Below are 17,181 nucleotides of genomic sequence, written 5' to 3'. Positions count from 1 at the left end.
GTTGGTTTCACAGCTGTGGGTGGGTGAGGGACGGAGGGGTGTTTATCAGCAGCTCGACAGGGAGGCAAACTTCCCATAGGCACTATGCAGGTAAGTATGAGCGTGCCCACCTACTGGGATGCCAATAAAAGATATCCCATCGGCCTCCACTAAAAAAATTATAATAATAATTAAAAAAACCCATAGAAGTGTCTCTTGCAAAACTTGCTTGAAAGTAATTGGAGAATCCTCCCAACCATTGTGCCCCAAGCTTGCCAGCACAGTTTCAAACTTTATCTTGTCGTGTTCTTTCCCTGATAGTGCAGTTTATATTATAGTTATATTTCCACACTTTCTTTAGTTTATAAGCACACCCACAATTAACTTCTTGACAGAGGTTAATATTTTTGTTGATTTATTAACAGGTTCCCCACTTCCATGAGCTGTTTCTAAGTGTTGTATTTCAATCAGGAAGCTCAGAAATAAAAGTAGACCCTGGAAGATGACTGAGGCTGCAAAAAATGCACCAATTCTGCATACAAACAGAATGCAAAATTTGTGTGTGTGCTGCATGTTATATTGGAAACATGACACATTTTTACTGGATGAAAATGATTGTAGTACATGTGATTGTATATTGTATTTAAATACACTTTTTTCCTTATTTTTTTAATTTTGCTTACTTATTGCTTTTGTTTCATATGAGGGCTGCTCTGAAAGTTTTTTCTCCTATTTTATTATGTTGGCTGACAACATCAGAGGTGGGTGTTGGTGATATGGCAGTAGAGGCTGAACCTTCCACTAATATTCCACTATGTTTTGTTGCCATATAACAGATGGCAACAGAGGGGCAGTCTGGCAAAATAGCATCTGACACGGGAGAGTGTATGAAGCAAAGGTGTGTCATTGAATTCCTCATTGTGGAGAAAATGGCACCCTTTACATTTATCAATGCTTTCTGAATGTTTACAGAGACCAAACAATGGACATTAGCACTGTGTGGTGGAGGATGGTTCATTCCAGGTGTTGCTGACAGCAACGTCAAAAACAAGCCACATTTCATACAGCCATGCACAGCTGTCACACTGTGAAATGGAGAGTATTTCAATCAGCCCATCCATGTAAATCTGTTAATGGTGGTGACTATATTCAAAACAGCTGTGAAATTTTTCTAGCAAGTAGTGTTATTGTGTATCTGTTGTAGTTTCTGTGGAAATAAATTGGAGGCATTACTTTCAGAGCAACCTATGTACAATTGTCTTTTTTTTTTTTTTTTTTTAAGACAAAAATTGAAAAGACAGCTATTATAATTAACCAAAATATAAGTAAGCTGGCAAGACTTCAATTTCAGGTACTTACTCTACCCGTAGCCTTTAAATTTCTACTATAAGATGGAGCAATTGTAGCAGTAACAGATCAACTCTAGAAATAGCTTTTTTGTGACAATTTAAATGACTATTTCAAACTGTATGTTTAAATTAGAAACCTATAAACATTGGCCCATAATTTAGATAGACAAACTTATTTGCAAATCTTGAGTCCTCATGGGTCATTAGAGGTCTATATCAGTAAGAGAACATGTTGTTCAGAATGGCACAAAGGTACTTGAATTCTGTGAAACAGGTTGTTCCAAAATACTGCAGAAGACTTACTGATATTTAAAACAATGAAACTTGATAAATTTCTATCTGCAAAATACAGTTCTTTTTGTTTTGGCTACATACATGTCATTCGAGCTGAAAAAAAGTAAGCCTAATGACAGTATTTTTAGACTGTGTCCTTAAGGTCCGTGTCTTCCACAGAATGAGACTATGAAAAACAGTGTTATAAGCACACCAGATTCCGACATTTCAAGGAATTTGCAATGATCTATTATACTTCTATACATCAGTGAATGCAAGAAATCATAAAGTAGACATGAATAAATCAGAAAATGCATTCCCGAGCCAAAAAGATATGTCTTTCCTTGGTTGTGCACTACTGTGGTGCAAATATATAGAGTTCAAATTTTAAAGAGAAATGATTTAACTAACTATACCGAATATTTTTTCATTATTATTTTTAGCCTTGCAAAAGCATTAGGATGTTGATGCTGATTCTGCTAAGACATAAATATATCTTCTGTTTTGGGGCATGCCATCTGGAATCAGAATTCTATAAAAAAAAAATTAAAAATACCTACATTTTTCACATTATATTTCAAACAATATATTTTTCTTTTTGGATTTGCAGGTGGCAAAGGAGGGAAAAAGAAGAAAAGCAAAAATACTGCCAAGCCTCAGAAAAATAATGGTTCAAACTGGGCCAGTGTTCCCCTCCCACCCCCTCCTGTGCAGCCTCTTCCAGGCACAGAGCTGGAACACTACGGGGTGGATCAACAAGAAGCAGGGTAATTTTTTTTCTTTTTCTCTTGAAGAAAAGAGTGTGATTTGTGGAGATAAGGCTTCTGGGTTTTTGTTTTGTTTTGTTTTTTCCAAACTATAATGTTTTTAAATGTTTCATTTAAAAAAAAGAGAGCGTCTTATCCTATAGACTTACTGAAAGCTATGGAGGAGGACTGTATGACTAGCTTCTCATGATAGTGAATGAAGACAGAAATAAAAGTGACTTTGTTTCATCATCATGTAGGGTTTCTCTGCTTACTCAAGCCAAGAATTTATCTCACTTCACAGTTAGCCTAATGAAATTTGTTGGGCTGCTTTAGATTATGGGACATGGTGAGTAAGGATTACATAATACGACTCTTGTATTTTTTCACTGGTTTGATATCTATTTTCTGTTGTCTGATGCCAATTGTATTAATTTTAGAAGATCAACCAGTTGGTAGTAATCGTCTCATCAGCTTTTAGAAGAAATTTCACAGTTGAGGAAGATATGTCATTTGTAGGTATTTTTTTAATTTAAAGAACTCTTGAGACTCTGGAGCCTTTCACTTGTCTTTGAATACCTTAAACTTACTCCCAAGGACAAAAAAATTAGAGAAAAAGCACTAAGAGGAAAGAAATATTTCCTACACAGAGTGCAATTATGGAATACTTTTTATGAAGTGAAATCATACAAAATACTAGATTATTAAACTATGGAGGAAAATCAGAACATGTAAAAAATAGTTTATTGTGATCAACTCTGTTGGTGCCTATGGGAAACACTGCAATTCCTTCTGCGACAAATCTGCCTGTTGTAATAAATGGAATAATCAATATTTCCTAATGATGAAGAGTATGTTTAAAAAATTGTTTTAGTAGTTTCACTGAATAAAAATATTTCAAGTGCTATCTCTTTTGTAAGAACTTCTATGATGAAAATCAGAAGATTTAAATGCTAATTTTTTACTTTTAAAATGAGGGGTAACTAACTGTATGTCAGTGAAGTTCCTTTTAAAATGAAGGCTATATTAGCGGTAGAATTCCAAAGTAAATGTCAAGGAAAATGAGCAGACTTACTGGTTGTACATATTATTTGAAATATCAAGATAAAAAGTGCATATAAACATTTTTTTTCTGTATTGTGTTATAAAAATAAAATCAAATAAATTCAATATGGTTTAGCTACACAACATTTGTAATTATCTATTTATGTCCTTAAAACACATGTTGAGCCATTTCATTAAAATAATTAAGCTATAGAAGGTGAACAACTTAGATTTTCTTCAAGGACAATGAAATAGGATAAAAGGTAAATGGAAATACCATCCAGCGAAATCCCTTGTGACACAGAGCTTCACTTCTCAATGGCATAAAGTATCTGTTATCTAGCCAGAAGGAATTACATTGGTCACCAAGACAACACTTTGTATTTAAGGATAAGGTAATCACCACTCTTGCAGGTTTCTATCAATTCAGTTTTTCCCCTCTTTATCTTTTAAAATTACTCTTTTTATGTGTTGTTTTTTGTTTGCTTGTTTGTTTTTTGTTGTTTGTTTTTAATGGTATCTCACTAAGAGTGATTATAATAAGATCTTCTAATGTGCATTTTACCAGTCAAAGACATCTACAGAACCAAAGATTAGACTTACAGTGTCAGTCTTGAGCCACAGTAATTTGCAAAAAGCTTCTCTGAACCCAGTGAAGCTGTAATGCTTGTACTTCATGACCTACCCAATACTAATGGCCATTCTGTATTCAGAGGGTTGATCTTGTTTCTGTGGATTTCAACATGCTAAATGGAAGTAATTATAGACTACATTCGTTATGTTTCCATTGTGTTTCCATTAATGTAAAAAAATGCTTTTCTTTTTAATTGTTTAAACTGTTTTCTTCTCCTTTGATATATACTATGTATGAGAAGTTCACTGTGTTTTAACTCCAGAATTAATTTTATGCAAACATACATATATTGTGAATTACATTTAAAAACTGAATTTCTAGTCAGAAAAACAGAAAACTTTAATAAAGTTCTCACAATGTGATATGAAAAGTGAACATTTAGAGAAATAAAATAAGGAATCTGGAATGTAAATACTCATTTTTTTGTGTACCTCTTCCTATGATTCTGGAATTCAAGTGTGAGTTCTATTGGCATGAGTGTCCCAATAAAAGTAAAGAATTTCAACACCTTATTTTATTTATTAGAAATTAACATTAGTGTCTTTCTGGATAATAAATTACAACAAACAATCTGCAATAGCAATGACAGAAAAGCGATCGCTTCACTTAAACATAAAAGGAAGAAAAAAAAAACCTCCTGAATCTCTCTACTGTCTTTTCCCCAGAAGAATCAAGGTCTACATTCACCCCATTTTTTTCCATAAACTTCAACAAACATAACAAAAGATGTACATGCAAATCCAAGTGGCCATTGTATGCAACATTGTAGATTTGTGAATATACTGAGATCCAGTTTAACATGTGAAGAAAATCTGTTAGTTAGTGTCATTTCCGTAGCAAACTCATTCCTGGAAAATTTCCCCCCCCCCCCTTTTTTTTTTTTTGGCCTTCTACAAACTCTCTGCTTGTTCCTTGCCTTTCCACTTGCATATACTTCACAGTCTTTGAAATTTCATTTAATCAAACATTCCTTTTTTCCTCCCTTTTTTTTAGAGAAGAAGGTTTTTGCTTGGTTTTATCTTATACACTCGACCATAATAAAATGCTTATTTATCATTCTTCACCATCTAATTGTATTTTTCACCAGTAATATTCATGATCTTAAGCCAACCACAGTTGTGATTGGTTATTTTTATTTCCTACTATTGCTTACAACTTGAAATAGAGTATTAGCTTCTGGAGGTTAATGTAGGTGAAAATAAAACAACTATCTTTAGAAACGTGTCTGTGGAGAATAAGTATAGATGTTAATACATTTTATATGGAAAAAAAAAAAAAAAAAAAAAAAAAAAAGCATTGATGTGACCAATATTCACTATGCTAGTTCCAGAAGTTTAAATAATTGTATAATTTATATGAGATGTAGCCACAATGTCATCTTTTAGGCGTGCTTGCTTTTTCTTTCAGATTTATTTTTGGTAAATTGAATGCTAGGGTTGATGACTTTTGAGACCTGTTACATTATAAAGATACCTGAAATTCTGAATTTCAGTGTCCTGAACTTCAGGCTTAGGCTACTTTCTATTTCAAAGAAAACCTAGTTGAAGATACTGTACTTGCGCAGAATCTTTTTGTTAAGAAACTGACTGTCAAGCTGAACATCTGGGGATTTGAAACAAGCAAGGTCAAAAGGCAAGTGCCTCCGAAGCTCATTTATGCACTACTGTAAAGTCACTAAGGAATCTCTTTCAGCCCTGTCCCTTCTAAGGAAGATTCTATTACACTTAAGCATGAGGTTGAAAGACAGTAACAGAGATGTTGTACTGCAGATTTTTAACAGCATGAGTTAGGATGGTCTCTTCACCTTCAGGTGTCAATGTCATGAGTGAATATTGAAAGGAAAAACAAATTTAAGCTATTAATATGCTGTCTCCTAAGGAATTGGATGCACATTACATAATATTTTCTTAAAACTGTTGTGAAAATGGATATTCAATCATCCAGTAGCTCCTAAGACCTAGTGTTAAGGCACAGCATTCATTTGTCCCACTGTACACATACATATTTCTGTATATCTGAACATGGTTACAGCTAAATATAAATTTAAATTATATTAGCTTTAATTACAAGCTACATCTTCCACTGACTTTCAGCTGTTTAAGTCTGATTTTTAGCTGTCCTGAATCTGTAATTTTAAATACGGCCTGCAGACTTTTGAATAATGGAAAGGGCATTTAGTTAATTTTAGAAATCTTCATTTTTTGCTTAAACTAAATCTTTTGTTCATTATATGAGTAATAAAACTTCTCTGTCTAAGTGTTCCCAGCCTTTTTGAAACCCAGCTCCTCACATGAGAAAACTGATAATTCCTACAAAATAAGGAACCTTAAAGGAGCACTTTAAAATTACTTCAAGAAATTAACTGTATAACTCAATGCATTGTTTGCAGTATTGAGTCCAAAAGGTGTACCCTGACTGAAGTCCTTGAAGGTGGAAAGTGACTTAGATGATGCTTGGGAATGGCCTTCAGAGTATGAGATGATTTGACAGTGAAGGAGCTGTGAGAGCTTTTTGTGGTCTAATTGTTTTTTCAAAAGAGTTGTCTATCCTGAGGTATCTGGTAATACACTGGGAGTTAAGACACTCAAGGGATTGCAGACTGGCTAGATGTGCTGAGAACAGACAGTGCTGAGATTTGAGTTCTGTTAGCAGAACTGTGCTTCTGCTGAGCACAAGTCATGTTTGGATTAGGGCATTGCTCTGGGGAAGCAGTGTTTAAAGTATAAGAACAGGCAATAGTGCCTACATGTTTTGCTTCATGATGGTGTCTCTAAGGGTCAGGATCCTGGAATGGTACAATAATACAACCCTGGTCTGAAAGGTTCATGATGAAGCCAGAGACAGAAAAGGACTGAATCTCTGGCAAAGCTTACATAAGAATATAAAACATCTGTTTCCTGATCATATATAGCTTCATCTCTTACACCTTGGGTGAATGATCAAGAATAGAACCAGAAAAATGTAATGCCTATTAGAACATATATATATATATATATGTGAGAAGAGATTAATTTGTTGTTGAAGAGTATTGGTGGCTGTTAACCTTTTAATGTACTTTGGAGAGCTGTGTTAGAAGCATTCAGAAATTTAGCACTGTCTAGGTAAGTCCCAGTAAAGTTTGGTTAGGAGGTGGGGTGCTGGCAGATCTGTCAACTTGTGTAGTAATTGTATCTTATCATTGGTGCTGTTGCATAGCATATGCCTAGGGCAAGTGCTACATGAATGTATTACACGTCATGTTAGATACGTATATAGTATGTAGAAAGACCAAAAATTGTGTGGAAAGTGTTGCTTTTTATAGAAGCTACAAACTGAAAACAAATAGTAAATTTGCTGGCAAATAAATGGGGGTGGCTGTAAGGAAGTACATAGGTACAGATCATTGAGATCTTCCAGGACTTGAAAGGAGCTTAGAAGCAGGAAGGGACAGACATTTTACGCAGGTAGATAGTGATAGGACAACAGAGAGTTGGATTTAAACTGAAAGAGGAGAGGTTTGTGTTAGATATTAAGAAGAAATTCTTCACTCAGAGAAAGGTAAGGCACTGTCACAAGCTGCCCAAAGAAGCTGTGGATGACCCATCCCTGGACATGTTCAAGGCCAGGCTTGGTGGATTCCTGGTCAGCTTGGTCTGGTAGGTGGCTACCCTGCTCACAGCAGGCAGTTATAACTAGATGGTCTTTGAAGTCTCTTCCAATCCAAGCGGTTCTATGATTCTGTGATACTGCTACATAAGGCTCACTCTGTTTTTTAAAAATGCTCCTATTTTCATGTCTAAGTCAATCTTCAGTATGTTTTCCTAGGTTAATGATCAAGGAAATAAGTTCATTTTTGTAGCTGATTGTGGAGGAATGTTATCACCATCAACAAATGTGATTATGGATCTGTAATTATTTTTGTTGCACATCTTACTCAAGTTGCTTAGTAGTTGTGGGAAAAATTAAGCAGTCACTCAGGAGAACTGAAGCAAGTATGACTCTATTTTCAATAAAAGTTATATCTCACACTGTGTGTGAGAAATCAAACTGTAGCAATAACCTTGTATACCTGCTGCTGTACTTCAGAGCTGAGATTTAACATATACTAAGTGTACTTGGTTTGTATTTTAGATATGACAGTGATGGTTGGTGTCCACCCTTGCCTGTTCAGACCTACCTCCATCAGGGCATGGAGGATGAGCTTGAAGAAGATGACGATCGTGTTCCCACACCTCCTGTGCGAGGAGTAGCTTCATCACCTGCAATCTCCTTTGGGCAACAATCAACTGCAACCCTCACGCCTTCTCCACGAGAGGAGATGCAGCCAATGCTTCAAGCCCACCTCGATGAATTAACCAGAGCATACCAGTTTGATATAGCAAAGCAGGCATGGTAAATGTTTGAAGGGGGCATTTGTAGTCTGGGAAATGAAAACACAATATTAATCTCTTCCTGAGTGATAAAAATATCAATTCTGTTTAACAACATTCTGCTAATGTTTCCAAAACTGTAGTGCAAAGGTCATAAACATTGAAATATGCTTTTAAAATCATAATAATTAACTAAAAAGACCAAAAAAAAAAAAAAAAAAAAAAGATATACTTCTGGAGTTTTGCTTATACTGAATAGTTATCACCCACCTACTGACAACTTGTATGCCATACACAATGTTCTCAGGCTAGCAGAAGATGTGATTTTTCTAGAATTTTCAAAAATATTGAATGACTAAAGCTCTGATTAAAAATAATGCTAATTACTTGGAATAGCGCTGTAGCAGCTTTTAATCTTTATCACATTGAATGATGCATTTTGTATAACTGGCTGTATTTTGAAACACCAGGACAATTTCTGATTTGTAGAGAAAACCCAGAAAAGACTTGAAGGAAGTTAGAATTTACAGAGCGTATCTTGCATTTCAGAGTGCTTTATGCCTATTTAAAAGAAGTGCAAGCAAATACCACAGTAACATTTCCCCTGTAAAACAAACAGAAGCAATTTCTTTGGGGACTGAAAGGGGAACTTGTCATCTGCACCAGAAGGGGATTCAGTGAAGGTCAGTTGCTTTCTGGATGTTCCCTAAGTGGCAGCTGTCCTTTAGAAACTTTTATATCCAGACAAAGCTTGAGACTCTCAGAGGACAGAAGTGAAGCTAGTTACTGAATGGCATGCTGCCAGAGGGGAAGCAGCTTTCCATACCGGTAAATAAAGCCGCAAAGTTATTCAGCTTGAGCTACCATAAATAGACCAGGCAGGTAGGCAAGCCATGCCAAATCAAAGCCAGCTGTTTTCCCTTGTCTCTGTCGAAGCCTGAAGGCTGCAAACTATGCTCCATCAACAGGGCGCTTTGGTCCCCCCAGAATGCCATGCTGCCAAACATGGAGCCCAGCCTGCTGTGGGACAGACACAAATCCCAGGCAGCAGCTAAACTAGGCCTGCTGAAGGTGGCTGGCTTCCCAGATACACGTCTTGTCTGCACAGGCAATGCTACTGCATTTTGCAGCTGTTATGCTTTCTACACCCTGCAAAGTGCAGGCACCAGCCTGGTAGCGGGTAATGGGACAGGAAGCGGTGGCAGAGCCTCTAGCAGCTGACAGGGAATGTCATCTACAAAAACAGAAATTGACTGGGGACTGTCATAATAGGGATAGTAATATACAGATTCTTTACTTTGAAATATACTTAGGAGTATGCAGATTTTAACATCACTCTCCTGTTAAGGATATAGTAAATGCACATGAAACTCTGAAAAAAATATACAGCTAATTGTCGTTTTCATGCTAGGTTATTTCATGCTAGGTTACTACTGTATTTTCACGCTAGGTTATTACTGCAGGTTTAGGGGTATATATTGAGAGCTGCAAATATAAGTCGTATGAGATTGGTTGGCTGGGGATGCATCATGCTGCCAAAGGGTTTCACAAAGGCTGTTCAAAGTCAGAGGAAAGTCCTCCGCTGCCTGAAGTGGGGAGGAAGACTTTGTTTTCGCAACTTTAGCCTTTCTATACTAGAAAGGAAAAACAAGATGAGAGGTGTAGGGGTAACTGATGAGATATTTAGAGACCAGCCAATTAGGAATTTAAAAGCACATTACTAGATTACTAGAAAAGTATGTAATCATTATGGCCTTGATCCAGCAAATCACTTAAGTATATGCTTAACTACAAGTACATGAGAAATTGACTTCAATTGTTCTATCACATGCTTAACATTAAGCATATACTTAAGTCTTGATGGGGAGCTAATCACGCTGTTTATTGAGGGCATTAGATCACAGTCCCCTTTAGTTCAGTGTTTTGAATACTGCATAGCCAAGACCCTGGTGTCCAGACACAAAAATATTCAAGAGCTGTTAATCAGAAGGAGGTTGCATATTAGAAAGACAGCGTTTGCTTTGCAAATAAGCTTCGGACTAAGCAACAATTTAAATCCTACTCACAAATGGGGAAAGAGATTCCAGTGGTACCTAACATTTACTATGACATTCTCTGATTCAGTAGATTGATATTATGAAACAAAACAAACAACAACAAACAAACAAACAAACACTTTGAATAAGGAGAATTACAGTACTTATGAAATGTAGGCAATAAAATAACATCAGGAGCTCAGTGAAAATATATGAGAGCTCAGTAGCCAAGCAGGTGACATTTGCAATTTTCTCTGTTATGCTGGTGTCCTAGGATAAGACCAGCGGAGTCCTGGATCCCACCCAGAATTTTGTCAATTGGCATTAGGTCACAGAACCTCATGAACAGATATCCAAGGGCTCTCACGTGGCTCAGCTAGCAAATTCAAGCCCCATACACACACTTATGCCAAGGCCAGTCGTGTCTGGGTTCCCCAGCACAGCTTGCTGTGTACCCTTGTAGTGCTGTATGAAATACTGCAATGAAAACTGATGGTTGTTTTCCTCTGAGAGGACCATATAAGTGAAACTCCAAACTTAGTGCTTGGCTTTGGTTGTGTAATTATTCTGTGGATGCTTTTTTATCTTTATTATTCCTTTTTTTGTTTGTTTGTGTGTTTTTTAATTGCATGCAGTAATCTCACACATGCATTCTTTAATACTGCTGCAATTAAGTCAATTAAACTATTTGAAATAAAGTAAAAAGTCCTTATTTATAGTGGACTCATTGGATTTGAAAATTTCTGCTGTCCAACAGGCCATTTCCTTCTCTTCAGGGTGAGTTTTACTATAGAACATTGAGTCTGTTCAGGCAGAGGTGTGAAATTTAATTTTGGCTCAAATGCCTGCTTTGCAAGGTGGAATGTAGGGTTAAACATTCATATGCTAGGTTGGGATTTAGAATTGTGCTTTTTCATGGACTTCCTACACACTTCTGTTTACATCAGCTCCTCACCTGTTAATGTGCAGTCTCAACCTCCTCTGTGTTATAGGAGGGATAGTATATGTAATATTGAAAAGAGTGCAGATACTCTGCTATGGTGAATAACTGAGCTGATTTTTCTTGAGTTTGAGCTAACAAGCATGTTTTGTAAATCTGCTTCAGGGCTTATTCAGAGGCTTATCTTGTACTGAGCACAAGGTACAAACTCTCATCCATTCTGATGCCCTTTTCCTGTCTGTTTGCGTAGGCACATCCAAAGCAATACACAACCTCCTCAGGCTCCAGTTCCACCCCTAGGATATGTATCTGGAAACCTTATTTCGGACTTGGAAACAGATGTTCCAGACGATGATGAGGATGATATTGAAGAAGAAACTCTTGAAATCAACAGGCCTCTGAGAGGTCTAGAGCATACTCCAGGCTCCAGTATGGACAATCTAGACAGCTCTGTGACAGGTAACCAAACACAATTAACATTAACACCAGCTTGTTCCTCACAGGAAAATACATCACCTAACAAACACTTTTAAAGTGAAAATGTATTCCACTCTATTTCTGTAACATTTAAAATGTGTTAATATTGAACGCTAAGTTAAAGAAGGATTTGAAAATACTTTGCATTGCTGCAAAATGATAAGAAAATTCATGAATTTTAAGAAGCTTTAAAGACTCAAAAGAAAACTCAATTATACCCTAGCTTTCATGAAAAGTTCACTCTACTGGAGAAGCAAGCCCGTTAAATAAAAAAGAGGGGGAAGACCTGAGCTTTGTAATATATGTTTCATACATCAGGAGCAGCATAAAAATGTTATCTTAAATATTTTCCAGATATTTTGCTGGGTAAATGCTTTCACAGATGAACATGAAGCAATTAGAAGACTTTAAAATAAGCATAGTTAATTAGATCAACAAAACCTTTAGTTGTAGTGTAGTATAACATCTATGTTGGAAAAAATGTGGGTTTTGAACCTACCTTGTGTTGCAGATTTTAGTAATTGTCCCCTTTCAGTTAAGGTATTTAATTATTCTGATACTTCACTGCTTTTCACCCTTTGCATACATTGGAAAGTTACAATAGGAATCATCGAAGGAGACCTTGAAGAGTATGATAAACGAATGTACAGAATCTAAATAAATAAATTCGCTTTTGGTGAAATATAGGCAGTGAAATATATTTAAAAAAAAAAAAAACAACAAAAAAAAACCAGACATATGGATACACTGAAAATTTTTAGGTATCTCCAAATTCCCCTTAGGCTGAACTTGGGCTTCTATACAATGTACTGTATACATAATGTTCAGGTTTACTGCAGACCCAGATGTACATAGTGTCCTCCATAGAAGTGGATGCCTTTTCAATCTTGAGCTCTGTGGAAGAACACTAGCTTGTTAATTGCATCTACAAAGAGAATGGCTTACAAAAGCATTACTACAACAGCACAGCTTACTTTCTTCTCCTTGTCGAGAACTTTGGAAATTTCAAGGATTTTGTACCTTTATTTAAACACTGTTATTTTGAAAACACTGCAGGAATATGACAGTAATGAAGCATCAATACCTGTAATTTCCTTCTTTTTCCCTTGTTGAATTAAATAGTGTGTTGCTTTATCCCACTTTCCAGACTTTTACCTCACCCTAGGGCCAGACTGCTTGCCAATCTAATTAAGACTTAAGAACTGTAGCTTTACTGCTGTGATTTGAAACCCAGGTCTAACTGAAGGCTGTAGAGTTAAAGTTTAAATCCCTGAATCCAGAAGGTTAACTTATTAGCGCAAGAGTATGTCAAGTCACTTTGCTTGAATTTCTAGTGTAATCTCCTTCAAGCTATAATTCTGCATATTTTTGCATATCTCGCTAATGGCTCAGAAGTGTTTCCATTAGGAATGCAGTAAGGGTTTTACACCAGTAATACAGAAATAAATAAATAAATAATCTGGTTGCTATATATTTTCCATTTGATATGTATTAATATGTCAGTGCTGATCTAAGTGTAAATCAGGAAATGAGTGTTTTGCACATTTACATTTTTCCTTAATATTTTGGACCAACCTACCTCATGCAAAGCACGGAATGGCTGTATTTCTGTTCTGATTTAAAGGCTTCTGTGCCCATTGTAGTTTATGCTTTTACAAATAAGAATCAAGCTTTTTTTCTTTCTTAGTTGTAAGAGTAGTTTAAATATTTTGATGTTAAAAACCTGATGATGTATTTTTGTAGAAGAAACTTAGCAGAACCTGGTAATGTAGGCTGGGAATGTATGCAAAACAATCAAATTCACACCCACTTGTTCCCACCACCACCTCAATGTTGGTCATCCAGCTGAAAATTAACATTTTTCTTTTGTTTTCTTTTCTTTGCTTGTTTAATTCCGAGCTGGATCTGTTCCTTGATCTGGTTCACTGCATGGCAATGTGTTTGCTGGCGCTGCAGGAGGGGACTGTGCAGCCAGAAAGAAAGCAAAATGACAGGCTACCCCAATAGCTAACAGCCAACACTTAGACTGACATAAAACACTTATGAAACTATAACCTTGCAAAAATACATCCAGTGTTTCTAAATTATCTATAAAATACAAACTCTTGGAATAAAAAAAACTACTTCTGTTTTTCTTAGTTACTATGTGGGCAAAACCTCAATTTTCTGGGGTAGGCTTGCTTTTTATTAGGAGAAAGAAGGAAATTGCTTATTTTATTTAGGGGAGTTGTTTCAAAGAAGAATTTTAATTTTGTGTATCTGTTTCTGCTAACCCATCCAGGTTGCATTTGCTAGTGTTAAAGAGGGCATAAAAGAAATTGCATCCATTGTTTCTAAGCTGTTCCTCCTTCTTTAACTTGATTGCTTTTAGAATACAGTTGAAGAATTAAATTGATTTTTCTTCAACTCATAAAATAAAAGCTGCTTCTTATAGGACTTTTGATGATTTAAACCAGCATCTTCTTGTAACTGACATAGCACATTTTTACTTCAAAATATTAAAAATTTGAGAGAAATGAAAACAGCTAACCTGGAAGAAGCAGTTTTTCTGTACATTTTTAAGCATGTCCTGTGAGTTCAGTGTCTGTATGAAACTAAGCTGGTATTTCTTGATCTGGACTTGGTGTAGGGAACCTGCTTTGGCAGGGGGCTTGGACTCGATGATCTCTAGAGGTCCCTTCCAACCCCTACAATTCTGTGCCCAGAATAGAGCTGATAGAATTGTATGGTGAGCAGGATGTTTTTCCTTGCACTGTTAGCATGCCTCAGTGATGACTTGAAGGTACCCACTCCTGGAGTGCAATGGTACTTTGTATTTCATGGTTGAGCTGAGTTTTTCATCCAGTGCCAAAACTGGGATTCTCAGTGGTGAAATGCTGGCACTGGGTGAACTGAGCTCAAACTGATAAATTTCACTGCAAACATGGTGTTGCTTCAATAAAGTGTTTAAAAGACTTGTCTTCCAAGATCTTGAGTTTTAGTTACAGCTAACTGAAGATTCAGACAGGGATTTAATCTACACTATTAAGGTTTTCTCTTGGAAGGTGGCAGAGACATAATGTTGACAGGTATAACAGAATGAAAAGAAAGGAGGAATGTGCAGTATCTTAACATTTTCCAGATATTGCAAAGAACTCAACTCAAGGAGGGAGGCTTAGATTTGACTGTTTGTGGGTCAGAATAAGGAAGTAAAGCCACATTTTGATTTGTTCCCAGCACAGTTTGCTGTGATGCTAAAGTTCCTGATTCTGATTAAAAATAATAATAATAAATAAATAAATAATTTTTAAAAAAATCAAACACAAAACCAGACAAAACCAAACAACAACAAGCAAACCAACAAAACCTGGAAGAGCAGCTGTAAAATTTCTACTGACTTTTAATACAGTCAGTTACTGAGGGGAGAGATAGATCCATTGACTAACATTGGCATTAGAACAAGCTCTTTTCCTACCTAACTGATAGAAGTAGAGAGATATTCTTGTAAAGAGTACTAGTGCATAGGTATAACAAAACTGATTTTTATTTTTTTTTTTTAAGATTTTTAAAGAAAATTGTATAGATATGAGATTATTAAGATTGCCATAGGATGTATAGCTCAGCAAGGATGAAAATCTTTTATTTGTTGTGTTTTAGTCTTGATTGAAAGAATTGGTGATCACTGTGTGGTAAAAGTTGTTCATTCATTGCATCTAAGCACGAATGGAATAACTCTTGAAAACTGCACAAAATCTCTTCCATGAGCCATATTTTATCAAGGAAGAATTCAATATTTGTATTGATTTGGACAGGAATACCTATTGCAGAAGATTCTGTTTTATAAGCAGTTAGACTGATTGTATTTAATAAGAAGAATGTGTTTCATGGATTAAATATGTATTCAGAAAATAGGAAACTGGTAGTTTTTGTATCTCATAAAAATGGTAATGCAACAATTAGCAGGGTCATATTATAAAGCACAGACTTTACTCTAGCTTAATGGATCTAGGGATATGCATTCATCAGCAAGGTTGGATTTAGCATAAAACGACATGTAAATGAATTGATGACTGATCATAAATTAATTTTAGTGTTGAAGAAGTAATAGAGACACAGCAAGATGCCAATTTATCATGGTAGTTTATTGCTCAGCAACATTTGAGCAACTGCTTAATGTTCTGGGTGCATTTCTCTTCTAACAGCATGAATAAATGTGAGATTTTTTTGTGCTTTTCTGCAATATGGAAACCAAAAAATCTAGAAAGACTGAAAATGTAAACAAAGATAAATTTGGCTAAGTGGCATAAATTCATTTTTTATTACATGGTTATGAAAAGCATTAATTATGCTTTGACTTCTGAAGTGTCAGATATGTATATATGTTTTGACTCCACTTATTTAGAGTTTAAAACCACTTCCCCCCCCCCCCCCCTTAAAAAAAAAAAAAAAAAAAGTGTTTATTTCAGGAGTAGATGGTTAATATCTGGGGCATCTCTGAAGAATTATGCTGTATAGTATAAGCCCAAGTCAAGTTTTTGAAGTATGATCTTATTTGTATTCTGCATTCAGCACCTTCCATTATTCTTTTTTATCTAATGGCACAACAACTGTTGCCCCCTTTTATTTAATCACTTCCATTAAAATTAGTGGTCATTCTTTATTTATAATTGTGACCTAAAGGAGATGAATGCCTTATTCCTGTACACAGGCTAGAGGATTTCAGCATAAGCCCCTGAGGATTTCATCCACATTTGACAAAGCTGGGCAGCCTGGTCATGTTCTATCAGAATGCCTACGGAGGAGGAGTCATGTAATGTTAGTGGGTGCTCTGTGCTTTTAAGAAAGAAAGTGCACAAGCACACATGTACAAGTCCCAGTGACATAAGTTATTATCTATAAGCATGTAGATTTGTGTGCATGCAGAGAAGTACTACATGGAATTTTCAAAAATATGGTTTGCTATGAACAGATTTTGTTTCACAAGTGTGTTAGATTTTTCGTTACCTTAAGTAAAGCGAGACTACACCTTCCAAAGAAAAAACAGTGTTTTAATTATAGACAAAATGCCACTAGAAGGTGTAGTGTGCAGCCTACAAGGAGCTGGCACCTCTATTCCCTTCACCTTTCCCTGAGAGCAAGGAGCTTTCTGTTTGCATTATCACCAAGAGATATTTTATGGAGCAAGAAAACAGAGTTCAACATTTCACAGAGTTGATTTTGTTCCGCATAAAGCATTTACTGCTGCTGTCAGCAAGAGTAAAATTTACAGTTGCCAAAAAGCGTAAAAACTCAAATGTGCTCTTGGAGAACACACAGTGAGCTGCATGTAAAGGAGACACTAAAAGCCTATTTCATTCCGTCTGAAAATGCACAGT

General features: G+C 35.9%; 1 protein-coding gene across 33 annotated transcripts in view; it reads left to right on the top strand.

Annotated features, from left to right (window-relative positions):
* ROBO2 (roundabout guidance receptor 2) overlaps nt 1–17,181 on the top strand; it is an 862,058-nt gene that overhangs the window by 819,861 nt on the left and 25,016 nt on the right. For all 33 annotated transcript variants that reach the window (XM_085527515.1, XM_085527477.1, XM_085527497.1 and 30 more), the window contains 3 exons: nt 2,212–2,368; nt 8,136–8,396; nt 11,601–11,809. In XM_085527515.1, coding sequence (XP_085383641.1) covers nt 2,212–2,368; nt 8,136–8,396; nt 11,601–11,809 — 627 coding nt within the window. The remainder of the gene's footprint in view (nt 1–2,211; nt 2,369–8,135; nt 8,397–11,600; nt 11,810–17,181) is intronic.

Source organism: Coturnix japonica, chromosome 1, assembly GCF_054131305.1.
Source record: "Coturnix japonica strain WE chromosome 1, WE-NBRP24, whole genome shotgun sequence".
Taxonomy (NCBI): Eukaryota; Metazoa; Chordata; class Aves; order Galliformes; family Phasianidae; genus Coturnix; species Coturnix japonica.
This window is presented reverse-complemented; position numbering and strand designations above follow the sequence as displayed.